Genomic DNA, 27,237 nt, shown 5'->3' with positions numbered 1-27,237 from the left:
CAAAAAAGTTCGGTACTAGTAAGAACATGCCTCGGGAATAGGTGAGCATTATCTTCACTACCAAATATCTTGTACATAGAATCATGTTAAAACAACTTGACTCTAAAATATCCAACATCTGTGAGAGCAAGCTGGTATAGACAGCAAGGTATGGAGAGAAAGGAAAAGAATTCCCCCGTTTTCTGGCCAGCTTGATGGTGACCATGTGGAAGAAATAGTATCCACTAGTGGGATTTAACATGAGAAGTACTGGTGTTAGAGAGAAGGTAGTAGACACTCACTTATACAAAAGTCGAAACAAAAGGTGCAGAACCTGTCTACGAGACAATGAGGTCAGAGCAATAGAGACTACAGTGGAAGACGGTGTGATCAGTCCTCTGAAATTATTACAATTTCTGTGCAGAGTGCCCCAGCACATGACTGGTTCCTTTGGATGTAATGAGAATACAGTTAGGACTGCTCCAATTTTTTATATCTCAATAACTGTAGCTGTGTGTCTGCCTCAAACTATAGCTCATGTTCCACGGTCTTTAGCAGAGTTACTGAGAATGAAATTTTCTTGCTTTTCAATTCTTGTCTAGAAAGTAATCATCTAGATTATGTTATAGTGCCAGCTTTTCCCCTTCTTTTTTCTGAGGCTGAGGTGAGGTTTGGTGATCTCATATGAAACCTATTCCTTTGGTGGCAGTGAGTGTGCTATCCTGGGTATATTTTTTTGAGGTAACTGTTGTGATTGCTTCAAAAACATAAAGCGTGACAATTTGACACATCAATCTAGACAACACCTTGTATTCTTTCTGTTACTGTATTAGCTACTGAACACTTCAACTTGTTCGGAAAACGATGGGGTTTAAATAGCCATGACAAAATAACAAGCAGAGGGTTGCAAGTCTTCCACTCATGCATTAAGTATTATTTTAAACTGTGTCAATGAGTTGGATGAAAATGGATTTCAATCTGAAAATAAAACTTTCACTGCTAATACAAAGCAAATGTACCAAATATAATTTTCTTTTTTATTTTCTTCTTAATTTTCAGAAGCTGTTTGGATAATTAAATAATGAGATGGCTAGTGGGCAACAGGAACACATTTCTGCAAAGTCTAACACTTTATGACTGGCTTGGACTTTCCATTCGAGGCAGTCAGTCCCTGCAATATTGTATTGCCTCACAATTTTGCTTATATTGTTTATATTACTAATGTAAAAAATCAGTGAGGTAGGAATGCTGTTGGAATATTATTTTTTTATTAGGGATGTTGTTATTTTTTTCTTTTTTTACAGATGGGGAGCTAGGGCACAGCAAGAGTGTAAGAATTTGACAGATGAATGGAGTACTGTACAATACATGTAGAGAGTGATCTTGCAGCATGGATTGGCTGCCTTTAGGCTATTTATTCATCAGTCAGTGCACAGCAGCTTACAAAGTCTCTTCTTCATACTGTGGGATTTGGATGTACTGTGCATACACACAGGAGTCAATATTATTTATAGATTAGTTCTGGTTAAAAAGATGCCACACTATCTAAAGAATAGAAAGCAATATAGTAATGTTTCAAGAACTGTACCCTCACATGTTTAACAAACACATGGCTGCTGCCTGAACAGCTATCAGAGAGCAGCCAGTTTGCTGCACTTCACATCCTTACTCCTTGCTCAGGAGCGGTCTGTCTTTGCCTACTCAGGAGACTTCTCCAATGGAGGCAAACCCCTGTCCATTCACTCTAGTCAGTGTTCAGTCTCCTCAAAATTATTTCCCCACATTTGGAATACTGGAGCACTAAAAAGCAGAAGCCTGTGATAATCTGTGCTAACCTAGGAGAAGCCCAGCCTCTTAAACCCTCAGTTTGAAATAACCAGTGTGACTCATTTGCCAGACATGCCATATTACAAAGGATTGCAGCTTCTTTTTTCATTTGGGAGATATAAAAATTTGTACATGACCTGGCCATGTCTCTGGATTTGTGAAGCTTGGGTTTACAAAAAGGTTGGAGCAGCACATAAAACTGCTGTTGGACATAAGTCATAGGTTAGGGATGCACTATGTATGCAAATTATGTATTATGTATGCAATTTATGTATGCAAAATTTGACTGTGGGATTGTGGAGGCCGCTGGTCAGTCCTGGACACAGAGCTTCCAGCTTCCTAAATCCTGGTAAAATCTGTAAAAAAAATGTTCTAAAAATAAAGCTAAAAATCTCTAGGTAATGATTGTCATCTGTCCATGCATATGGGTAGAGCTCTTAGATGAAAATGCATATGGCTTATTCTGCGTTCAGAGTGGTCCTCCTTTGCTCAGATTCTGGCACAGATTGGTCCAGCCCAGTTTGCAAAAGCTGCTGCTGCTAAATCTGGTCTTAAAACTATAGCAAATACTTTCTTGAGGATTTGTGTTCTAAGGTTCATTAGGTTTTTTACTATAGATAGGTGTTGCATCTTTTGTCTTAATGCCTTTAACTAAAATGGTGGCTATGAAAGCTTTTTATGAAATAATAATGCAAGATGCTCTTTGTTCATTATTTTAAACACAGAATGGAGACTGTCTTTTCTAGGCTGAAATCTTGTACCCCTTTTTATGTTGATCTGCAGTTTCATTATAGTCCCCTTGAAATAATTGGATTGCTGATAAAATAAAATGTGGCCTGAATAGGAAGAACATAATGTAATGCCAACACAAAGCTGTGCCGTGTAACACAGATAAATGGTTAAGACTTATTTTTGGTTATCCAGTAATTATTCATGTATATTTTAATATAAACAGGTTCAGAGGGGAAAACAACACCATTATGGAACAGTGTTTATAGACCATCCATGAACAGAAGGAAAGAGAAGACCTGCCATTTAAAGAAAAAAAAAGTGCTGCATATACAAATCCTCAATCAGCAGGAATGGCATTAACAAAGGATTCATTTGAACGGATTAAATGGCTTATCACAGCTGCCTGGTGAGTTTTACAGATCACTACATTTTTTAACCAGATGCACTGAGATATATTCTTAGCTATCAATTTAACAGTAATAAGAAATCAGAAGTTAAATAATTTGTGGCCTGTCATAAATTTGATAAGCCTGTGTGATAATTTATTTTATTTGAGTTCAATTACTGGTCTATAAGTTTATACCACTTGAATTTCAGGTTCTATGCTATTTAAGTAGTAGGAAACAGGAACTATAACTCTGAGTCTCTCCAAGGCAGCTCTTCTTGCCTTTTTTCTGCATTATTTGTGAGTGACTTACCGCTAACAGTCTCTGCTGAGTCAATTACATAGGGAACATCTCCCTGGCGTCAGGAGGCAGAGATTTGGAAATGGCAGAGAATCTGGTAAACACATGCCTGCTGTATATGGCTGGAAAAAGGGGGGACTGCAGCACCATGTATCAAGAAAAACATAATCAGATTTCTATTTCACTTGTGCAAAAGCTTCATGAGAACTTGGTGTTTTCCTAAATAAAAAATAACTCACAGCTGGTCAACTTTGGTATGGGAATAAATATTTACAGGGACTGTCTATTGAAGCAAAAGTGGCGTTAAATTATTAACAATCACAGAACAACAGTATTATCTGCTACCTGGTTGAAGTGTTCCTGTGAAGTTAAATCCTTCCAGCATGAACTTACTTGATGCATTAAACAATGAACCACTGGTTTGCAGAAGACTTCTCCACCATTTACTGCTGTAGCTGATCATCTGGCAGTTTCACATTGTTTAATCAGTCCTTCATTTCATATTTAGCAAGGGACAGCATCTTCTGTCTTCAGTTGCTACTAATTATTTTCATAAATATTTTGTTTCAGTAAAATCTGTATTTGAAAATGAGTAGCAGGCAACACAGGTGTAAAAAGTATATGGAGTAAATGTACATAAATGGCTAAAACATGTTAATGCTTTATTGAATTTATCAGTAAATATCAGATCATATACAGGTTATATTATTTCCAGTTTAAACTATGAACAATTAATAATCAGGGAGAGTAATTGGGGGTTTGCTGGCACAGTTCTTAGTGCTTCTAAGAGTTGACCATATGACTAACAAAGCAAGAACAGAAGTTGATCTCAATAGGGAATTTTACTAAATGCCCATTTAGTAAAATTTAGTATATTTGCAAAGTTGGAGTAATTTAGATATAGGCTTCACTGTAGCCTGTAGAATAGTACACAGCAGTCTGTATGCTATGGCTGTGTCTAATTTATCTTTTCATATAATGAGTAAGCACCTTAGCTCTTAGTAAAAATAATATTAGCATTAATAATAATTAAAAGGAATGTTTATTTCCTGTATTGCTGCAGAATTTTTGAGCTAACTTTTAATTTTAGTTTATTCTTTTTTTTTTTTTTCAACTTTACAGTCCATCACTAGCAATGGTTAGCATGGAGCTGGGCTTCCCCAGAAGCTGCTCTGGAATCATGTGGCTGTTCTGAATGTGGCTTTGCGCTCTGCTTTCTCTTTCCCTCTCTGAGCAAAAGAAAACAGCACCAGCTAACTCATTTCAGGGTAGATGCAGATCATCCCCATCTCTACTCAGTCTTCACTTCATGGTGTCCATGGAGAAATCTGTCTGGAATGGTTCCTCTCTAGCCCTTCGTAATTGTGGGATTGGAAATAGGTTACAAGAGGGAGTTGTAAGGACTTTTACGTACTCTCTTTCATGCCTGTGTGTCTGTCTTCAGTCTCACAAATCCAAAAAGACAAATATTTACAGCACAGGCTGGCCATTTCTTGATGGTGTGTACCCCTTATAAAAATGCTATATAGGCACCCCAAACAGGACTTCATCGTGTGTTCACTTGATCACTTCTCACTTTCTACAGGCTAAATTTTTGGGAAGATTTGATGTTATAAGTTTAGTTTTAATTTAATTTTTTCTTTTAAATCAGGTGGATACTGATTATTTTTTCAACTCAAGAAATTGATGGGGTAAGTGACATTAATATTTGCTTTAGAGAGGTGAGTGATAGGATGGTACAGTTCAAACAAGTAACACCAAATGCACCAAAATGACCTCTAGTTCTGTGGGGAAACTGTGATGTTCCTTTCTGTATTTCTGCAATTCTGACTTTCCTTTCTGCTACTCAACTTATCTATTTTGCAGTTTTATGCTCTGGAGTTTCTTAGATTCTAATTCTGGCATCTTTAGGTGCTTTTGGAAAGCTGCATGTAGAAAACCCTCCTTGTTCACTGAGTCTGTCTCCCTCCTCATAAAGTCTCTTTGATGGTTCTGCATTAGGGCATATGTCAATTCTAGCTTTCAAGCTCTGCTCTCTGTGTTAGCTTAGATCTTAAACTGGTTTCCATGGACATTCCCATCGCTCTGAAGCCAAAATTTCACATATAATATAGTTTCAATATCTACTTTATTATCCTCTCTGTACTGGCCTTCATATAACCCTAATGTTTGCAATGCCCTCACTGAAACTTCTTTCAAGTCCATCCTCTTTGTATTCTTTCAAATATTTAGAAGCTCTCTTTTGTAGAGGCTTTTTTTTAAATTCTCAAACTCATGCCTTTTTATTTTATGTTGAAAATGGACATATTTTTAAAAAATAAATGTGTTCAATCAGAAGAAAGGGTAACAGTTCTGTTTTTGGAAACTTGTACTCTATTGACATTCCAGGAGAGGTAAGATTCTAACAACTCGGTGAGAGACTAGTGTGGAGTGGATTAGTAATTTCATGGGAAGTGCAGTGTGTGAAGAACAAATAGTCTGTGAAAGAGACCATCATACCCTCTTGTTCTGAGGTTTGGGAATTCCAGATATTTTAAAAATGTTATAGATAGAACAGAATTTTTCCTCCTTATCTAAAATTTGTCAGTGTTTACTCCTTGAAACATTGAAGTATGAGCCTTTAGTGTTCTGTTGGGTATTAAAACCAGTAACAAAACAATCTTGACCTTGATAATAATGAAAACCCAAACTAAGGAAATACTTTTTTTATCACCATTTACTTGTTTACCTACATTATTCTTAAATCTTTTACTTCCTTGTTAAAATATTTTTTAAAATATCTTTTATAATTTACAGTTTTACTGAAAAAATAATGTTATTTAGTGGACATTCCAACTAAGTTTGTAAGTGCATATGATGTGTGTTTATTACTACATTTGGGGAAATAGAAATGAATAATGAAATCATGTTCACTTACCACACAGAAAATCTAGTGAATTTACATTTTGTTGTGTTTTCATTTCCCCTTGAATTTTTTCTCATTGTAATTTGATGAAACAAAGCAGTCACTTCTTTGCTATTAAGAGGACAATAACGGAAATTTTTAATACAAGAAATAAGTAAATTCATAGTAGGCAATGCATAATTACACCATGTGTATACTTTGTTTCGCTTAATAGACAAGAATTAAATTCAAGATTTTATGTCTGAATGAACTTCTTGCTCCTTCATCTTGTTTTGCCTTTTATCGTTTCATTGTAGTTAAACAATCTCATAAAATAATGTGATGGGTTACAAATTTCACATTATTGCAAATAAGATTCTGACTCTGTTAAAATGTATTTCTGGGTGCAGCTGGTTTCCTAAGTTACATTGGCTGTAATACTTAGTGTTATGTAACATAACTTGTAGTTAAGATCTTCCACCTTCTACAGCAACAGTAATAAGCTTTTCCTTACTGCTTCTACCTTGCCAGCATGTTTATGTTGATGAGAGATCTTTAGCCTTGAAAATCCTCTAATTAGCTAATATGTCCAGCTGACAATATTTGATGGAGTAATTGTTGTCTGTTGTGCATTGATAAATCCATAAACTTTTAATTTTTAGGGAGGATATGCATATATTGATCCATGTGGGGGACAGGATTGTTCAGTTTGTCGGTGCTTTCCAGAAAAAGGATCAAGGGTAAGTGATGATTAGAATGAATGACAATTACTGTTGTAAATACTGTTCATTTTGTGCACATTGTTGTTCCTGAAAATCAACATGGTTGATAAATCACTAAACCAAAATTCAGACACAAACACATCTGACAAACTAGCATAATTCTTTCACTGGTATCAATACAGCTGTCACTGAAGAAAGTTGTTTGTAAAGAACTTTGTTTGTAAACTGGATTGGTACTAATTATGGTGCCTTTTTTGTATTAAGGATTCTATGAGATCACTCTAGGAGTTAGACAGATGTAATTCCTAATACATGTAAAGTATAGAAATCTATGCTTGTTTTCTAATAAGAGGCTGGTTAAGAGAGAATGTCCATGCCATTCTCTAGGTTTTTGAGAACTTAGTTATTTCTTGTTTGGGTTAGATGACTCTGAAAATGTTTGCAGACTTTTTATTTTACTCACTTAAGATACTAACTTTAAAAAAATCTGAATTGTCTTTGTCATATGAATAATTATAAAACAACTCTAAGGCATTTTCACATTACATGCTAAAATTAGTAACTGTGCATGTTGCTAATTGTTAATTAAAATATGTCCTGCGAAGACTTTTATCTTGGCTGTTCTTTCTCAGAATACATCTCTATACAGAGATAGCAAATAATTTAAATGTTGTGTGAGGAAAAAACTTATATATATATATAAAAGTTGTATACATATGTATATGTATGTATGTCCTGATTGGTGATCAACTGAAAAATTGTCAGTGATGAAAATTGTTTTCTACCAAAGTACTAATGGTTAAGTTTAGGTTTAGAAAACTTGAACGTGGTGGATCAGTTTTGGAAGAGCCATGTGCCTGATTTCTTTGTGTACAACCTGAGTTGCCAGAAAAGCAAGACACACCTTTTCCTTCCTGTGCTTCTGCAGTTAGCTGCATGCTTTGCTGTGTCATGATCACTGCCCTGGTGTCCTTGGATCCTATCCTAATCCTCCAGGATTATGTCTATGTGAAAGTCCCCCATGCTGTAGGATTTTCATAATAGAGGCCTAGGATGCGTATATCTCTGTAACACTGTGCTAACAAAGGGCATCCCAGGAACAGTATTTTGACTGGTACCACTGCAGTGTCTCTCAGTGCTACTGAATAGACTGTTTTGGATACCAAAAACCTGATCTGAAGTGCCATTTAAAAACAACTGACTTTCAAACTAGGGGGAATTCCCCTGATTTGGGTTCTCATTCAGTAGCCTGGAAGTTCTGAATTACATGCCCATAATCAGTCAGTAATAAACACCTCCTGCAGTTGTTCTGGCTCTTTCCTAAGGTGTCCTCATCACAGGTAAACTGTACTATGATTCATGCATTTGCAGTTAGATTTCTAAATAATTCCAATGAACTGGACCTAAGTGCCAAATAGAAGCATAATAAATATTTCAAAATAAATTTAATGTTGTTTTGCAAATGTAAATTTGCAAAAAAAAAAAATAAAATCTGAGAATTGTACCATTTTCTGAAAAAGCTCTGAAATAAGGATGTACATGTACCCTGATGAATAATGGGCAAAGTATCTCCAATGTAATATGAATATATATTTAGTGTAGTCAATTATATTAATCCATATGCTAGAAACAGAAGTATTCTTCAGACCCTACATGAAATATGGCTTAACTAAACACTGCTTCACATAGATTACTGCACATATTTTCTATACTAATATATGGTGATGAATAATTTTCTATAGGATTAGTTAATCTTGTCTTTCATCCTACAGTTCTTTTGGTTTTTAAAGTTTGCTGTGTTCTGCTTTTACACTCTGACACACTAACTTTGCTCTCTGAGCAAAGCTCTCTGAGCTTTTGTGGAGACTACTCATTACAAAATAAAAGATTTGTTTATCTTATTGCTAGCTTCCTAGAATGTAAAACATCTGCTTTATCTGCTTTTCTGTCTGAATCCTGCTCTGAGTCTGGTTCCTCAGAGTTTTACATCTTCCTCAATCCTGTCTCAAAAGTGTAAGAAATAAATGATCATTAAAAGCCTCTGGCACTGTACAGTACACAAACCTAAATATTCAGAACTTTTGGTATACAACTTTGCCTTCTATTTGCCCATTTGAAAATATTTTTAAATTTCAACATCAAAAGCCTTCTTCATTATAAGTAGACATGATAATGATAACTGAGGTTTTAGCTATGGAAAAGCTGACCATGGGAATAAGAAAATGAAACTGCAGTGACCAGACTTGAATGTATTGATACTGGGCAAGTTTAAAGAAAAGTAGAAGCAAATAGCTGAACTTTCATTAAATATTTAAATAAAACTGTTATATCTATACATCAGTCACTCTATTGGGTTTTAGAAGAGCTTGTGTACCTGTCCTTTTAAATTCTCTCAACCATATGTAAGTCTGTGCAATAAATAGATTTGCACTCCTATTCGTTAGCAAGAAATCACTGTCTGAAAAAACATTTTAGTCACTACTGCTGGTAGTATATCATTACAATTGTCCACATCACAATGAAATTTTCTGTTCAATTGGGATTACAATCTTTTTGGAGTTGGTCTTACATTATATTGTTTATCTTTTGATCTTATGTCACAACTCAAAAGGACTCTTTCTTCCATAGAACACCATTAAAATGTGCTGCTAAATCTCTTTGCCCATACTGTGTGGTACCATACCTAGAGATTTCAGAACTGTAGAACAGATAAATGAAGCAAAACATCATTGGTGAAAGTATATATGCCAGTACAGGACGTTTTAGATTCTTTTTCCCCTCCCCTCTTCCTTTTTGGTAGGCCATAAAGTCTGTGATTTCAATTTTCATTAGAGACCTAATAAAACCTTTTCCACCATTTCATCCTCTTTTTCTGCATTGGAAAGTGTTTCCTAGAAAACTCCTGCAGTGTTGTATCACAGGCTTCCAAAAATGCTGGCTGCTCTAATAGAATTTAGATAGTTAAAAAAAAAAGTTTGCAGTTAGCACTGACCAATTGTAAACCTGTCCTGTGCTGACCCCAGAGTTTGATCCTATTCAATTCCGTTGGCTTTGCTTTTAGTTAAGTAGATTTGGGAAGCAAGCATCTATTCATGACCCAACCTGCTCTGGCTTCTATGGGATCATGTGAAATGCCTGGATCAAAGTGAATAATAAATATAACTCAGCAGGACCAATGTTTGTTCTTTTGCAGATGAAGCAAGAGGCTTATTTTTGTCCTAGTGTAGGGGAGAATGCAGCATCTAAGAGGAGGGTTTTACACTGTCTGACATTTCAGATATAAGGAGTAAGCATTCACAAGAGATGCTGAGTCACTTGGGCGTCACAGGTAAGTTAGGAAGTCAGCTGATATCAGTCAGTCACTGCAGGGCAAGAATGCACCGTCCAAGAATGAGGAAAGTTACCTGTGAGTAAGTCAGTCCTCTGGCACTGCTTCTCTTGTAACATCTTCCCAGTAGATCTTGTGAGTTGCCAAATTGCCTTAGTAGGTTCCATGGGTTATGTGAGTTCAATTTACAGCACAGTGTAAACATATTTTAAATGTTCTAACTGTGAAAATTGTGCAAATTCTGCCTGTTTTGGGGAGTAAGAGGCATTTATCAAACCACACTTTTTTTGCATGTCAGTATGCAGTGTCAGTCTGTCATTCACATGGAATACCCAGTACTTGTATTTGAATCTTCAAGTTACACACTCAGGAAATAAATATGTAAAATCCTTCTACTTGGTCTCAAATCCACTATCAGAGATATATGTACACTAGCATCTGAGGAAATGCAGATTTCTCCCATTATTTGCCTTTTACCTGTTGATAATTTTTTTCCCAGTACATTAGTTGTAAGTTTTAAAGCAGAAGATTCCTGAGACCAGTTATACATTTCTGTAACATCTCTTTTGCATTTCACTTACATTCACTGAGAACCATATTATGTTTTTCTGTAAGACAGACTCAGAAGAAATGAGACCCCTAAATCTATATCTGAAGCAGACCACACTTTTTTTTTTTTTTTTTTTTTTAACTGGGCAGAGGAATAGGCAGTTCTCTGACTCCAGAAGTTAGGATTTGAAGTGGTAGGGAATGGATCCTGCTTACCAGAATATGGAATAGGAACAGAACCACTCCAGTCTGTAAGGAGAATAACACCAACCACTGTAACGTCTCTTTGAGGTTGTTCTTCGTATAGGATGCCCAGCTACAGCCTCTGTAAATTAGCATTTTTCATATTAGACATTTTAAAAAATTTTCAAGTTTTGATCTCTTTAAATTATCTCTCCTTTTGTTCTCGAGCATTTTTCTTTTCTTAATACTTTTGGTTCCCCTGTCCTACTGTACTGAAAATTGTGTTTTTTCTCAGTTGCTGCAGATTGCCAAGCTTTTCCACATCAACTAAGATAAAACTCTGCAAAACCATTCTTTTTTATCGGTGGCTTGTTTTAATAAAATGGTTCAGAGCAAAACTCAATTTTATTTTATTAGCTAATCTGATGTTAATTATTTGTGGTCTGCGATGCTCTATTTGTAGCTCTCTGCTTTCAGCCATTAGCAGTTAAGAGTTTCAGTGCTATGTTTTGTTAAGTTTGTTTAACACAACAGTGACACCCACTGGCTTATTGGATAGTTTTTCTTTTCATAGTACCACAGGGTTAAAACGCAAACCCAAGTATACATTGTGAATAATGTTTTCAGCACTTCATTATGATTTGTCTTGCTTCTGTCAAGTATCACCGTGAATACTAAGCTGCCTCATCAGGTATTTTGTTCCTGTAGCATATTATATCATTGAAAAATAGGATGAGAAGTTGCCAAATTTTCCAATAGTTTACAGCATGGTTCAGATGTTCTTTACAAGAAAGATGGAGAGAGACTGTTTACAAGTACCTGTAGTGACAGGACAAGGGATAGTGGCTTCAGGCTGAAAGAGATTAGGTTTAGGTTGGATATGAGGAAGAAATTCTATACTGTGAGGGTGGTGAGGCCCTTGCCCAGGTTGCCCACAGAAGCTGTGGCTGCCCCATCCGTGGAAGTGTTCAAGCCAGGTTCAATGGGGTTTTGAGTGACCTGCTTTACTGGGCAGGGGGTTTGAAACTACTTGATCTTTAAGATCCCTTCCACCCCAAACCATTCTATGAAAACTCAAGCTCTAAGTATTATTACTGCATTTACTTGGCTAAAAAGCTATGAAAAAGAAATTATTTAATTTGGTCTATTAAGGACAAGAGACTGGATTTAATGCCAAATTGTATGATTTCCAGATTTATCTCATCTTAATCTAAGTTTATATTTAGAAGAGGGTTTGTTTTGGGGTTTTTTGAGCCTTGACTTACAGTGAAAATGAGCTTGGTCCCAGTCTTACACAGTGAGGAGTAAATCTTCCCAGAATGGACACCCCTCCAAGCCCTGGAAGCTGTGGTTTTGCTTTGTAATTGACCAGCTCTTCCAAAAGGGGAGAGGACATGGGTGGAGCTTAGAGTAGCAGTGGATGCCCCCACCTCACTAAGCAAATTACAAAATAAAATATCTCTCCAAATGCCTTTGTGAGCACTCCTCTCTTGCCCAGAGACTGCTTTACTTTCCTTCCTTGCTCTGTCCTGCTCCTGGTGAAATGAGAAAGACTGGTTACAGTCACAAGCCAGAGACCAGTCCACAGTGGAAAGGGTTGCTGTATTATTTGCCTACAATCTGTGTGGAGTTGCTGGGCATTTTCACTTTTGTTCTTATAAACAGAAGGTAAGTGCATTTCACATATCACTGGTATATCTCCATAGCCTGTAACATAGGGTACTGCCCTAATTGAAGGCAATAACTGGGCTTCTTTTGACTTTATTGGTAGTAAGAAGCAAGACAGAATTCACTCAAGTAGCACAAAGTTTTTTTATTTCTAATTAAGACTCCTTTAAAACATTGTATTGAGAGAGTTAAGTGCTTAAGGCACTCTCAAAATCAGGTACTCTTCAGTCTCAGGCATCAAAAAAAAAGTAATTCCAAATAAGCTTGTCCATTGCCTTTTCCAAACAGTATTAAATGTTTTGTTGCATGATTCTGAAGTATTTGCAGTCTTAGTCTTGGGAAGCATAGTTAATTAAAAAAAAATACAGCCTTGTTTTGCCTAAAGTCAATTTCTTACTGCAGGTCAAGCCCAGGATATGCTAAAATAACAGATTGTAGTCTTGGCATGGGTAGTTCCTGACCTAGACAATTAACAAGGCACTGAAAACCTAGAGGAATTTATTGGCATCAGATGGCAGAGCGGGCATAATATTCTGTTCATTTTATCTGAGCTAATTTGTCATTTCCACATGAGCATGACTACCTTCATCCTCTTTATTTTTACAGCTGTCCTGAGACTGTAATGCTGTGGTAGTCACATTGGATGGGCACAAATAATAGATGTGATAATAGATGTTATGACATGGTATCAGTTTGGTCTTAACAAAGCTCCCAGTCATTATCAGTCTTTGAGCTGAAAGAAAGAGAGAGAATCCATCAGCTTCACATGGCATGCTAAAGTTGTATCAGCTGCCAAACCCATTGTGAATTCTGAATTCAGTGACTCTGTTCTATGACTTCACTACCTTCCACTGAAGACCATGGAGTCAATTAAATTCACAGGGTAGCAGCAAATGAAGACATTTCATCAACCTAAAGGACTACATGTCCTGGAAGTGTTTATTTGTTAATTATGATAACTACCGTAGAATGCCTACAGTGTCTCAGCTTTTTTTCTGAGTGCAATAAAAATCATGTTTCTTAACTGTCCAAAGGATATAACATGTTTTGAAAATTTTCAACTCTTGAATGCAGAGCATATACACTATTAATTAAAAATCTTGAAGTTGGTGCAGAAACCTGTTGTCAACAAAATGCATTAAAAGACAAAGACATGAAAAAAATAGTGCAAAATATCTTATGCTTTTCTTTTCTTGTTGACGAATGAGGCATTTGCAAGGTGATAGCTAGTTTAGAGTACTAAAAAGCCATACCACTTCCAGTAAAGTTAATGGTTCAAACAGTTGTATTTTATTATTGGTTTCATTCATTTCACTTGTACTCAAAATTATGCTTTAATTAAAATGGTTGTCCAGTTCTTTTTTTCAGCCAAGTATTTAAAGGGCATAATAGCTGCCTTAAAAGTACTTTAATTAATAAATTCATTCTAACAGAGAATGTGCAAGGCACTGCTGGTAGACAGGCTGCAACTGTTCATGCAAGCAATCACCCAACACCCAGAATCCTGACTGTCCATTCACTGTTAACAAGGATGCAGAATCATCAGCTTTTAATACCAGGAGCCCTTAATTTGCATAATATTTTACACTGCTCAAATTCTGGTATCAAGAATATTGTAACTGTTAGAGAAGACAACATGCTGATTCTGCCCTGGAATTTTTGCCAATGACTTCTCTGGAAGCAGGATCAAGACTGAAGTGAGAGGAGCGAGTAAAGATAAATGGAGCACGAGTCATGTGAGAATTCTTTTTTCAGGTAGTCCTTATTTCTAAGTGTAGGACTTCTCTTCCTAGCCTCTGGACTAAGTTCCTGTTCATAGCTTAAGGGCCAGTGGTCATCCAGTCCTACTTCCACTGTGGCATAAACCTACAGTATGTTCCTGTCCAAACATGTAGTAAATTATCTTCTCTGTTGCTTTGCTGATTTGATTGAATGATGCATACCATACATTTTTTCACTTCTTGTCCGACTGTCAAATCACACTGATTTTAAAAAGACAGGTAGAAAATAAATAAAAAGAGGCTTAGGTTCCTGCATGTAATTCACAAAGGAAGATTTTGTCCAGACAGATTCAGCCTGCTGAAAAGTTTACACTGAGAAGCAAGCATTCAGTTCTTTTGTTTCCTGAAGCTACATATCTTCTTACAATCTTTCATTTCCATCTTTTTTTTTTCCTTCAATCCATTCATAGAAATAAAGATACAGTGTTTTATTTCTGTGAATACTGAAGTATCTTTTACTGCCCTCAAGTGGTCCTAAAGCTATATGGTTTTCTCAGGAATGCATGGGGCTCCATTTTGCTCTCTTTTAAAATACTGTATTATAATTAATTATAATAATTAATTATATACTATAATAAGTTATTAACTATGTATTGATTATATATAATATATAATATAATTAATTATAGTTATAATACTTTATTATAATTAATGAATGAAATCTGGAAAGAAAGCAAAACAGTTTTCAGGTTGGAAACAGAACAAGTTACAGGTAAACAAGGATGATGATATAAAATGAAAAAGATGAGTAAGAGAAATAAAGTCCTATAAATATTTAGATTTTTGTAGGGTGGAAGTGTAGACAGCTCACATGGGAAGCCTGATTAGAAAGGTTGCTTTATTCAGCACTTTGAATCTATGATTGAATAGTTGTTTAGCATCACAGAACAAAAACTGCAACAAATCTGAAACAACTCCACACCAGTGCTATAAACTGAAAAATGCAGTTGGCAGGGGAAGTAATTTTGCTTCAGGAGAATATATATTACCTTGGAAAAGTTAATAAAATCTGTGAAGATCATCTGTATGGTAATGAAGGTACAAATACTCAATTTAGAGCCTTTTTTAGATAAGTTACATTCTTCAACCTCCCAACCCATTTTAACACAGTCTATTAAAATTGATACTTTTTGTAAATATGTTGGCTAATGACTATTATTTTTTTTCTCCAGGAAACTTCACGTTTTAAATGAGGCACTAGGATATGAGAGTGATTATGAAAAATGTGAGCTAGAAAAACTTAAGATAATTGGCATATTGAGACTTGAAAGAGGGAACTCTCTTGGTTTGTTCTAATTGTGTACAAAGTCTTTTTGTCTAAAATGAGTCCTCATTTTTCTGGTGGGAAAACACAACGCTCATCGGAGTCCTAGGCTTGCAAAAGGTGATACTTATATTGGTGGAGCCAGGAAGATTTGCAGTTTATCCCAGGCATCTCAGAGAGGTGGTCTTGGAGATCTGATGAAGGTGAAAAGAAATTATCACCTTGAGCAAGTTGTTAAACTTGAAGGTCGTGTTCTTACAGCACCTAACACATGGGACAGTTCTGCAGGCTGTCCAGCAGCTGTTTTGAGTCATGAATATTTATACATTGTAAGCCTTGTTTTATCCACAGAGTCATCTCTGAATTGCTGTGGAGTTTACAGCAGTAGTCATTCACTTTGGACTCTTTTCAGGGTCAGCCTGGTGAGCTGGGAGCTCAAGGTCCAATTGGGCCCTTGGGATCTACAGGACCAGCTGGTCTGCCAGGGGAGAAAGGACAGAGAGGTGAGAATGGGCAGCCTGGGCCAGCTGGAGAAAATGGTGATAAGGTAGGAAACACCACAGACAGCTCTTTTAGGTGTATACAGTATGTAATGTTAAATGTTGATAAGTGAAACAGAACCTGAATGACCAAAAAAACATTTGCCAAACTATACTCTTGCTCACACAAAATTCTCACAGAAGTTAATTACAGAAAATTAATTCTTGAAAAAATATTTTAGGAGATTTTTTTGCTGTGGATTGCAAAATTAGAATTGTCAGAAGACATAAAATACGATGAATAGACAGGCTCTGATTGTCACATACTGTGTCATCCCCTTAACCTCAAAGAAGGTGTAGAAATGTAGAGTTGGAGGGAGCAGTATGGTGCTTTTAAAAGCACTGCACTAAACAGAATTTTATTACCACTTAAGAGAGTATAAATTGCAGTTCAGATTCCTGTTTTTCATATCTGTAAAATCCCTTGGTCTTGGTACTTCATAATAGTTTTAATGGTCTAATTTGACTGATCTCAGAGGGTGAGTGAAATCACTAATGTCAGTATCTAGCACAACTGAAATGTAAATGCTGTAAGCAAAAATTGCGCTGCTGGTAGTATCAAAACAGGAGCAGGATTGTGAAATTACAGACAGAAATATTTTATAAGTTACAGGCAAGTTCCCCTTCTCTGTAATTTTATAATCTTTGGAGAATGAATGGCTATTGAGTAATAGACATTTGTCCTGTACCATCTGTTACATGGGTAACTATTGGCACTAGGCTTCTGCTAAGCCCATAGAAGTTTTTTTCAGATACTTAATTTCTGAAAATTATGGCTTTTGATTCATATGTCAAACAAGACTGGTTTTTTGTTTCTTGCTATATAGTACCACATATTCTTGTTTTTCATTATTTTTAAGAGTTAATGACTTCATCAACTTTGTTTTTTCATATCACCTGTTTTTAGGGGCCAACTGGAGTCCCAGGATTTCCTGGTTTAGATGGTGTTCCTGTACGTATTAAACAAATATTTCTTTATAAAAATTACAGTTCCTATAAATTCATAGCAAATCCTATAACAGAATATTACATTCACTAAATTGTCTGGCTTTATACTTACTGATATAATTTCTCTCACAGAGTTACATGTTCTGCAAAAATGTAAAATAACTAGGTTAACTTAAACTGTGTTTACTATTAATAACAAATGCCACCAAATCCCAATGAGATAGGTACAGAATGTTCATGCAGGAGTGGGGCAGTGAAGGCAGAGACTACCCGTGGCCACATAGCATGTGTCAGAGCTAGGCTTGAAAGCAGTGTATTTCTTTTCTCAGGCTCTCTAACAGACTGTGGTCTCCTTGTTGCATTCTTAACATCTCTGAAAATATCTCAAATGATGCACTGGTTTTTGTTGATTCTCATTTTTGCTGGTAGTCCTTTTGCAGGAAAACTCCAACCACTGAGTCCAGTAATTTTAACCTAAATAAGGACTGAATAAGCACAGTGGGTCCTAAATATATCTTTATAAGGATGTGATTATATATTTTTACGAATGTCTTCTTCATTGTGAAAATTGGTGAAATAATATCTTGATACGGAATTTTTCAAAATACTCTACTAGAACTGAATTCCTGTGATGTTACTAGTTTCATATGGATCAAACAAAGTTAAAACGTTTAATTTTAAAAGTGAAAACAGAACCAAGAGCTGAGTGGGTGTTGTAGCATCTGCTTGTCAGCTGTCCACATTTGATAGTGGGACTGTTGCCAAAATGTCTGATAATGTAGAGGTCACAAGGCCGAAATTTGGCACAAAAAAAAGGAAGTGTTCCCAAAAAATGTATATTTTTTTTGCAAAAAATGTTAATTTAAAAACAGTGTCCACAAATTAGAATGAAGAATTTACAGACAGGAAGAAGGCAGAATTGACAAAAGCATTTCAGGCAAATGACCAGGATACTTTCTTGATGATTTTTCAGATTGCCTCCCAAAAAATAATTTTGAGTCAAAATTAATATTTTTTCCCAACAAAAATCTTTAATTCTGTGAAAAACTGTTTTTGTCTCCAACAGGAAGATCATTCCAAGAAAAATCTCACTGTTTTCATTGTCCAGTTCCTAATTTTTAGTAGAACTAAGCCTTATATGGACACTGGTTAGCTCTTGCTAGGTTAGAAAAATCACTATCTCTGTGATTACTGTGTGCCTGAGTCAAGCTGTGTCCCATTTTTCCTTGTTTTATCCTAATGATTTAAAAACATGATGCTGCTTGAGATGGCTTTTGTGGTTTTTTTCCAGCTTTACAGCCACAAGAATGACTCTTTGCTCTGGAGCAAAGAGTCTGTATTCTCTGAGAAGACAGAACATTACTTTTTCACTCAAGTGAAAAACACAGTCTAGTCCTCTTAACCAGTGTTGTCGCTGTTATATTTGCTATGCATCAAAAAACCCAAATAAACAAAAGACTTACATAATTTGTTCTACACCACAAAAATTTCTACTCAGAAGAGAAAACATTTCTAATGCAAAAGAGTATGAAACCAGGATCACTGTGAGATGTCATCTGATTCAGATCTGAGATACATTTGTTTCTGAACTGTTCTGTTAATTTAAAAAGTAATTCCCCATTAATCATGGTGTATCTCTAATCAATATAAACTGTCTTTCAGGGACTCCCAGGAAGGGAAGGACCCAGAGGCAAGCATGGTTTGGATGGCTGCAATGGCTCAAGGGGAGACCCAGGATTTCCAGGCGAAAACGGTTATATAGGACCAAGAGGTCCTTATGTATGTGAAAGGCATTCCCACTGTACACGTCCATTTCCTCTCCAAGCTAACAACTCTTAAAATTACTCTTAGACTATGGCATCAGCTTTACAGTGCTGCACAGGGAATTCCCCAGCATTCTTACTCAGGTTAATGGGAGTGAAACACACTGCCTTAACAGATTAAGCTTGAATGTGAAATAAGCTCCTATATTCTTGAAGTACATACAGCTGCCTTGACAGTTAAATTCTGACTTATTTCCCCAGAATGTAACCACAGCAGCAGAGAAGGAGTAGCTTGAAACCACCATGCCATTCATCAATACTTGAAATTTCTTAAAAGTATTACTAGTAGGGACATACATGAGGTAACTTAAAAATAAGTGGAAGGTTCAACAAGCCTAAGTCCTGTTATACTCTAAGATTTTGTACCACTTTTTTACACATATGTGCTCTGTGCACTCCTGGTCTTGCCTGGGTATATATTTGCATATGCAGAGATTATTTCACAGTTAAAATGTTTGAAATTAGCACTTTAATATGTGTTTATTTTTGCTGTTAAAATGGAAGGCACTTTAAATATGTTTAAGTAGCTGTGTTAGCAGTACTTGACTACTGCAGATAAAGAGATTCATGTCAGTAAGGGATATAAATTACTGTAGCTCCAAAGAAATTTTGCTGAACAGATCTAGTCACCAGTCTTTGACTTTTTGTGGAAACAAGTTTTAGTTCTGAATGAATAAGAGCTGATGAGTTAGTCTAACAGCTTCCCAGAAATTTTCTAAGTAAAACAATAAAAACAACTGCACTTTACATGAAAAATCAAATGTGTTTAGTGAGAGCTAAATAAAATGCTGAATTCAGCCACTAGAAAAATGTGGAGAGGGTGCCAGAGTGTAATGATGTTATTAAAGATAATAGCAATTAGAGTAATGTACAGTTTCAATTTGGACTTGTAATAAATGCTATGAAACACACAACATGATAAAAAACTTACTAATAACCTCATTTGTTATACTTCTGAAAGTAACTCATTACTTCTGCTGAAACTCTAATTTCACCTGTATTTTCTTACTTACTATGACCTTCAAAATAATTTTACTTTATGTTAATTAGCTAAATGACATAAAGGAAAAATGAGACATGGGACAAAATACAGCACAAATCTTACCAATTTCAGGAGCATGCTCTTTTTCAGGCCTAGAAAAGTATTTGCAACCTACAAAAACAGGGAGACATAATAGGCATGTAGCCTTGGTTATGCATACTAAAATTCCAGTGCAAATTAATTTAGCTACCCAGAAAAACAACACATAGTAACCATATTTTCTTGTGTGCAAGAATGGTCTTCCAACCTCTCTATGCAGATTGCCTATTTTAAAATCTATTTGTTGCACCAGGTACTACTTGACTGTACTTTACAGCCAACATTTTTATCTTATTTATAACATTGTCCTATATAATTTTGTTTAATGCTGTGTGCATATTCATCGGCTTTACTTCATTTGCCTTGTTGGAAAATAAAGAAAGTAATTTCTATTTGTAAGGCCTTACCTAAGTCACACAGAAGATAACAAACTGAATCTAATGAAAATATTTTATTATACAAGAGACTACATGTAAAATTACTGAAGATAAATACAACTTTTGATTTGTTTATTGTGTTCCCTAGCAGCTGTTGTTTACCTGTAATCTGTATCCAGTCTACTGTAGTTATATCAGCTGCAGGCAGCTGTAATTCTTCCTTTTATTGTACCATTCCAGGGAGAAATACCTTTCCTGTTTCATTCTGACTGCAGGATTTGGACAGCCAGTTTAGGATATCATGAACACTGTACCAGTACAAAGTGGTTGACAGTGTCCCATTTTATTGAACTCACTAGTCAAGTGGTTAACTTGGGTAAATTATATCCACTGTATTTGGATTTCAAATGGAAAAACTTCAGAAATAATGTCTTTATATATCTGTTCTTCAGATATGTACATATCATGCTCTCAATAGTAAATTGAGCATTACAATTAAATTTCGCAAAATAAATCATCTGTTCCTGCTAAGTCAGATTGAGTTTTTGAGGGTGCTACCATTAGCAGAGTTTTATAAAGGACCCCACAGCAAGTACCATGGGAACTTAGTTTTTAAAATCCAAGGCTCTTAGGTATCAGATTTTTTAATAGACTGAAACAGATTTCCTAATAGATGGAAATACTGAATATTTTGCATTTAATACAGTCCATACTTTCATTTTTTTAACTGTATGCAGTATCACTCTCAATTCTTCTGAATCACAAAATGAACTTCTGTAGAAGGCTAGTACTTAAAGACACTGCCTCCCTGAAAGAAAAAGAAGGCATATTGATACTAAAGGCAAGATTTGTGAAGATTGTAGAAAATTGAAGGACCCAGATGCTAAGGAGCACCTTAACAAAGCAGGAGTCCCAAAGATGTGGGAGGCTGGTTTGCTCAACTGTACAGAAGGTTTTGTTAGATAAAATGATCATTCGTGATCCTAGTGGATTACCTTGTGATGTAGGGGCACCAGAAAGTCACAGCCTGAGAAGTTATCATACAGTCTCCATGGAAATGTAGGATATAAGTAAGTGGATCACGTTTTAAAAGACTCTTTTTCTTTAAAGGGAATTCCGGGGCAAAAAGGAGAAAAAGGAAATTCAGTGTATATTTCACGTTTTGGAAAAGGACCTCCAGTAAGTATCTGATTGTGAAAAAATCATCTGTTGTAGGAGAACATGTATGGTAAATGTAATTGTTCCATTACTCCACACTAGTTAATAAAACTTGGTGCAAAAAAAAAAGAAATTAAAAACATATATACAACTATAACAGATCGTTTGGGATCTTAATATCTGTAAAGTTAGAAAATACCCACAAGAAATCTTGAGCTGGTTCATTTGCTAAATGATTGTCATTACAGGGAGAGAGAGGTGATCCTGGACCCCCTGGCATGCCCGTAAGTACAGTCAGCAGATTCTGTACCTGCTTTTTGTCTTGAAGATCTTTCAATTTTTTCTCCTTAGTGTGGTAAGAAATATTGGAGTTTCTCCCTGCCTGCCTTAAATAGCAAAATTCCAGAATAAAGTCTGAGAAACATTAAGTCTGTATAGTCTATTCCTATGGCCAGTTCACGCTGGCCGAAAAGGAGCAGAAACAGATCTGTCCCCACCAGCATTAGCTGTGTGGAGCGGCTGATGCCCTGATACTCACAGAATATTTTCTCTATGAAATCCAAGATGTGACACCTTCTTCTACAGTATATGAAGGATCTCCCAAGAAGATGTAGCACTCTGCCATATTCTCACCATAAGAACATGCAAGAAGAAGAGAGAGTTTAATTTTGTTGCTGAATTACACTCTATGGCTTTGGGTTCCTCTTGTTATGCCCTTCAAAAAGATGTTCACTGATGAACTGTATCAAGTCCCCACACCTGCAGCACAATTGCTGACAAAGTGTACTCTCAATGCATTAATAATGTATAACTGTGCCTCGTCCGGTATTACCCAGAAACTGGAGCTGGGCTGCTCTAGTCACAGGGAGGTTTCAGGCATGATGCAAGCTGGTGTAAGATTCTGGGTGGAATCCAGTGGCCAGTAGGCTGAGTCCAAGTGATGGAGGCATTTTGGAGGGGCTCATTTTGTGTAGAAAAGGGCAAGTTCTTGCTGTGTTCACAAAAAGATCTTTTGCCATCTTTTCCAGGGACCTAGAGGGTCAAGAGGTGCAATGGGCCCATCAGGATACCCAGGCCATCCAGGCTTGCCTGTAAGATCACCGCAGTTATACAGCCTTAAGATATGCATTCATTCTTGTCTACCCATTTTAGAACTTTTCTTAATGTGAATCAAGTCTAAAAGTAACTTTTGAGGCAGTTGATAAGATAAATGTTTGCTTTACCTTATGAGTTTGGAAGTTGAGGAATGTGTTGTTCCTTCCCATGTCTGCATGAACATGTTTCATCCCGGCACTCTGTGGTCATGGAGAAATGCTCCTAGTGCTTTCTCCTTAATCCCTTTTCCCAAGACCACCTGTGGGAGACAGGACAGGGGGAAAACAGAGTTCAGCCATCCTGAAAGTAGTGACCAAGTGAAGTAAATTGCATTTTGGAATAGGTACACCCCAAGAGAAAATTTTGCCTCTAAGTCCTACAGGCAAGAGGAAATAATTTTCAAAACAAGCTGTCTCTAAATCAGACATATTAACTTGTCTTCATTCTCTTTTTAAGGGTATTCCAGGTTACCCTGGTTTGCCAGGTGAACAGGTAGGTAATGACTTCTGAAGTTGTGAAATAATAATTTATACAAGTATTTGAAATGTTCATAATGTTTGTTATCAAGTTTTTTGGAAACATTTTGTGATTAACTCTAATGTTAGTATTTTCTGATCATGCTGAAACTGTATACATTCTTTATCAATTAGGGAAATCCAGGGATTGGAGTGGATGGACAAAAGGGGGAGCCGGTAAGAAAACAAATAATATTAAATATATTATTGCTGCAGAATTAGAAGAATAATATAGTCTTGTTAGGTTCCCTGGAACCCATTCATTTTTGGCTTTCTCTCCTGCTAATTGTGCTAGAACAGAAGTAGTAATACAAGTTACTGAATCAATTAATTCAGAGCAGAAATTATTCCTTTAGTGAGCTGCATGCAGGAATCAAGCATATTCTGAAGATTTTGAAAAGCAACAATCAATGTTAGTTAGCATTTACATGCATTCTGGACAGATAATGCCTAGGTAATCACAACAACATTTGTGATTTCTTAGTGACAGGGGCTGGACTAGATCAGTCCCTGAATCTCATCTCTTGCTAAGTTCAGAACAGATGTCAAGGAAAGGGTGTAAGAAAAGGACAAGCACATAATAAATAGTTCCTCTACCAGTCTCCACCTATATTAGCATACTCAGGATATATAGAACCAATGTGGAATATTTGATTTTTCTTCTACGAATTTGTCCAGTCAGTTCTTAGAATTTTTGCAAGCGTCTAATATACACAACTTTCCATAGCAAATCAATAGTTTCATTTCACATTCCCAAAGTCTTGTGCTCAAAGGCTTTGGTCTAGAATATGAGAGACTGTATGTACACATAAGACATTTGACAGTCCTGTAACTACTATCTCCACAGCAGATTTGGAGCAGGAGCCAGGAGTTCTCATTTATTTCCTTAGCCGTAACATTATTTTTAATGACTCAGGAGAATAGATTAGATTGTCAACCTTGCTTATCTGGGCAGATGGTAAAGAAGTTTACAGATGTGAGTGCAAACCTTTATTTGCAGGTAGTTAGTACATTTTCAGTGCGTACAGAAGTACACAGTGCTGTAGTAAACAGGAAAACAAGCTGAGTGTCACTGAAACACTGCTTGGAACAGAATGTCTCTGCTGTTCCTTTGGCTTCTACAGGGCGACATCGGACTGCCTGGGCTGCCTGGGTCACCACTGTTAGTTGGACCTCCTGGAGCTCAGCTGTTCAAAGGACAAAAGGTATTAATTTTTCATGGTATTTTACAGTGCTCAACTTGGCAAGTACAATTCTGTGATGTAATTTATGCAAGGATGGCATAAGACAAACCTATCTTTCTGTAAGAAAACACCAGCTGCAGCAGAATCCTGTGTTCAGCACCCATCCTACAAGCTTTCAGGAGAGGACACCCCATGTCTACTTCCCTGAAGGGAAGAGTAACTTGATGCAGAAAAGAAATACTGCCCTTGCTTTGGTTTTCTTCGCTTTTTGTCATTAGCAAATTGTATTTCAGTCATCTTGGCAAATTTGATTACTGTGCTATTGAATCTCTTTTGTGGCTCCTCGCTAATACTTTACATTTTGCACATTACTTGCAACTGTGTGTACTCCAATGTACAGTTTTGAACTAACCCTAACCCTTCTAGGGTGCTCTTTTTAATATAAAAATTAAGTGTGATTTTGTTGTCAATTTTTATTGCAAGTTTTATAATCACAGAATCATAGATAGAATGGTTTGTGTTGAAAGAATCCTTAAATATCAGCTAGTCCCAATCCCTCTGCCATGGGCAGGGACACCTTCCACTAGGACCAGGTTGCTCAAAGCCTCATCCAGCCTGGCCTTGAGCACTTCCAAGAATGGGGCATCCACAACTTTCCTGGACAACCTGTACTTCTTCAACATCACACCTAATATAGCCACAGCTGAGTGGCTTAGAACATTAGAATGTTTGTACCCCTCGTTATTTTTTAACAAAAAACTGTGTTACAGAGCCCATATTGGAGCCTCTGTGTCCTCAAGTCTGATTTCCTCAAATACAAAAATGAAAATATGAAGTTGGCATTTCCAGCTCCTGCAGCCTCAACTCAGGGAACCAGTAGATTTCACATGTTGGATCTTGGGCTTTGATCATGCAAATGGTTGCTATACAGGTGTATGAAGAAGAGAGAAAGGACCAAAAGAACTGCCTTAAACTCCCCAGGTTACTGGGAAGTGGGACATTTGCTGCTGTACAACACATGACACAATCATGGCCATGTAAGCAGCATGCACCCCATTCAGACTGAGGCTGTGCTCAAAAATTTAGATTTATGCTCGTGAATAGTTATATCAAACCAAGAAGAGCAGCAAAGTAAAAAAAGGACTACTGTCATGCATGTTTGTATTAACAAAGCCTGACCAGCAGGTCCTTGCAAGTGAAAAGATACGTCTTTTTCCCTCCACAGTCATTATGCTGGTTTGACAGCATTAACAGAAATAAAGATAAGTATATAAATGTTTGTCTTGCTTTTCTTGTGTCTAGGACACCTAGAGAAACACACCCAGTGTTTAAAAAATGCTGTTAAACAATTCTAATTCAGACCAGGACTTTAAAAAAGTTAACCAGCACATAGGCATATCCTGCATATTAATATACACAAAAACTTTTCTTTTATATGTAGGGCCAAAAAGGATTACCTGGGGTAACAGGATACAGAGGGCCACGTGGACCCAAAGTAAGTAATGGGACTTTTTTCTTTTCCACGGTGCTGGCAAAGTCCTTCTGTGGTTATTATGTTAAACTTCTAAAGCATTTTTTGCTGTGAAATTTAATCACCACCTAAATCAGTGTGAAAGCAAAACTATTTCAAAACCCTTTGGAAAATCCTTCTGAGTCTGTTTTATACATACCTATTGAGTGTTGCCTGGCAGCAAAAGGTCAGTGTTGTTTCCAATTGGGCTGTTGACATAATGGATTGGAACAGTGAAGAAAATACAAGTACAGATTATTTTTCCTCAAGAAGAGAAACAGAGATGATCTGAATGTGTTCTTAATGTATATTTGTATATAATGTATATAATGCATGATGTATATTTACCACAGTAGATTAGGGAAAGATTTTAACTTCACATTGTGGATATCCCCAAGGGTAGAGAAGGCAGAGCCACCTACTTGGAGAAAGAGTTGCTCTTTACTGTCTATTCTACATTTTCTTTTCTTGCTGTCAACATGATCAATTTAAACATTGATGTGCCAGAGGAGGAAGCTACCTGCCACAGGCAGGAAGCTACCATATCACAAAATATCAGAGGATAATTGGAGAAAAAAGAATTACTTTAGTTTATGTTAAAAACTTATTTAGCTTTGTAGCAGAAGAGAAGAAAAGAGAAGAACGAACATCACATTTCTGAGTCATAAGTCTAACACTTTTTCAGAAGTTCCTTTTCCATCATAGAAAGTCCACTGTTACTTGGCACTTGAAAAGAGAACTAACCTAATCTTTTTCTATCAGATTTAAATTGAAAAAGATGGGCTTTAGATGCATGCGCCAGTACTAGTTGTCTATGTAAATGATAATACATGCACTTGTTAGTCATAAGCAGGAACAGAGAAATCGGCTGAAGCAGCTCAAATGGTGCCCAGAACTTTCAAAAAAATACAAATTCAACTGCTGAAAGAATATGAAGCTTAGAGAAGAGACCAGAACAGGTTCCTCAAATAACTGGAGCTACTTAGGCACTGCTGGTGATGCTGTGTCAAGTCAGCCCCAGTGACTGAGCCTCGCAAATGAAACAAGATCCATTGATATAATGTATACATCATTTAATAAATGTGAACAAAAAATTTATGGCACACTTCACTGAGCATCTTGGTTAAAAAAACTATTTTGACTGTTCTAGGGTATACTTGGGAGAGGAGAAAAGGGTGAAAAAGGTCTTCCTGGATTCCCTGGATTGCGGGTAAGAAAATTCACTATAATTAGGCAGTTTAAGTTTGCAATTTCAAGAAAGACTTTAAGGATTTTTTTAAACTAATCTGTCATGCTTCCTGCATAGAGTATTTAGGAGACTTGCCCTGAGACTTAGCCTGTCTCAGGCTTAAACATAAGCTCATACAGACTTTCCTTGGAAAGAAAGTAAATCTGTAGGGTTAT

General features: G+C 36.4%; 1 protein-coding gene across 1 annotated transcript in view; it reads left to right on the top strand.

Annotated features, from left to right (window-relative positions):
• Positions 1–2,888: 2,888 nt before the first annotated feature.
• The window catches only part of COL4A4 (collagen type IV alpha 4 chain), a gene marked incomplete at both ends in the record, with an annotated part of 61,755 nt that continues 37,406 nt past the window's right edge, over positions 2,889–27,237 (top strand). Inside the window, 14 exons of the mRNA XM_082287730.1 lie at positions 2,889–2,944; positions 4,876–4,915; positions 6,771–6,848; positions 16,016–16,150; positions 17,050–17,094; positions 18,753–18,869; positions 21,482–21,550; positions 21,778–21,813; positions 22,558–22,620; positions 23,081–23,116; positions 23,275–23,316; positions 24,264–24,344; positions 25,765–25,818; positions 26,984–27,043. Of these exons, the coding sequence (XP_082143856.1) occupies positions 2,889–2,944; positions 4,876–4,915; positions 6,771–6,848; positions 16,016–16,150; positions 17,050–17,094; positions 18,753–18,869; positions 21,482–21,550; positions 21,778–21,813; positions 22,558–22,620; positions 23,081–23,116; positions 23,275–23,316; positions 24,264–24,344; positions 25,765–25,818; positions 26,984–27,043 (912 nt within the window). The remainder of the gene's footprint in view (positions 2,945–4,875; positions 4,916–6,770; positions 6,849–16,015; positions 16,151–17,049; positions 17,095–18,752; positions 18,870–21,481; positions 21,551–21,777; positions 21,814–22,557; positions 22,621–23,080; positions 23,117–23,274; positions 23,317–24,263; positions 24,345–25,764; positions 25,819–26,983; positions 27,044–27,237) is intronic.

This window comes from Coloeus monedula, assembly GCF_965178545.1.
Source record: "Coloeus monedula genome assembly, chromosome: 10".
Taxonomy (NCBI): Eukaryota; Metazoa; Chordata; class Aves; order Passeriformes; family Corvidae; genus Coloeus; species Coloeus monedula.
Note: the sequence above shows the minus strand (reverse complement) of the source record. Positions and strands in the feature narration are given on the sequence as shown.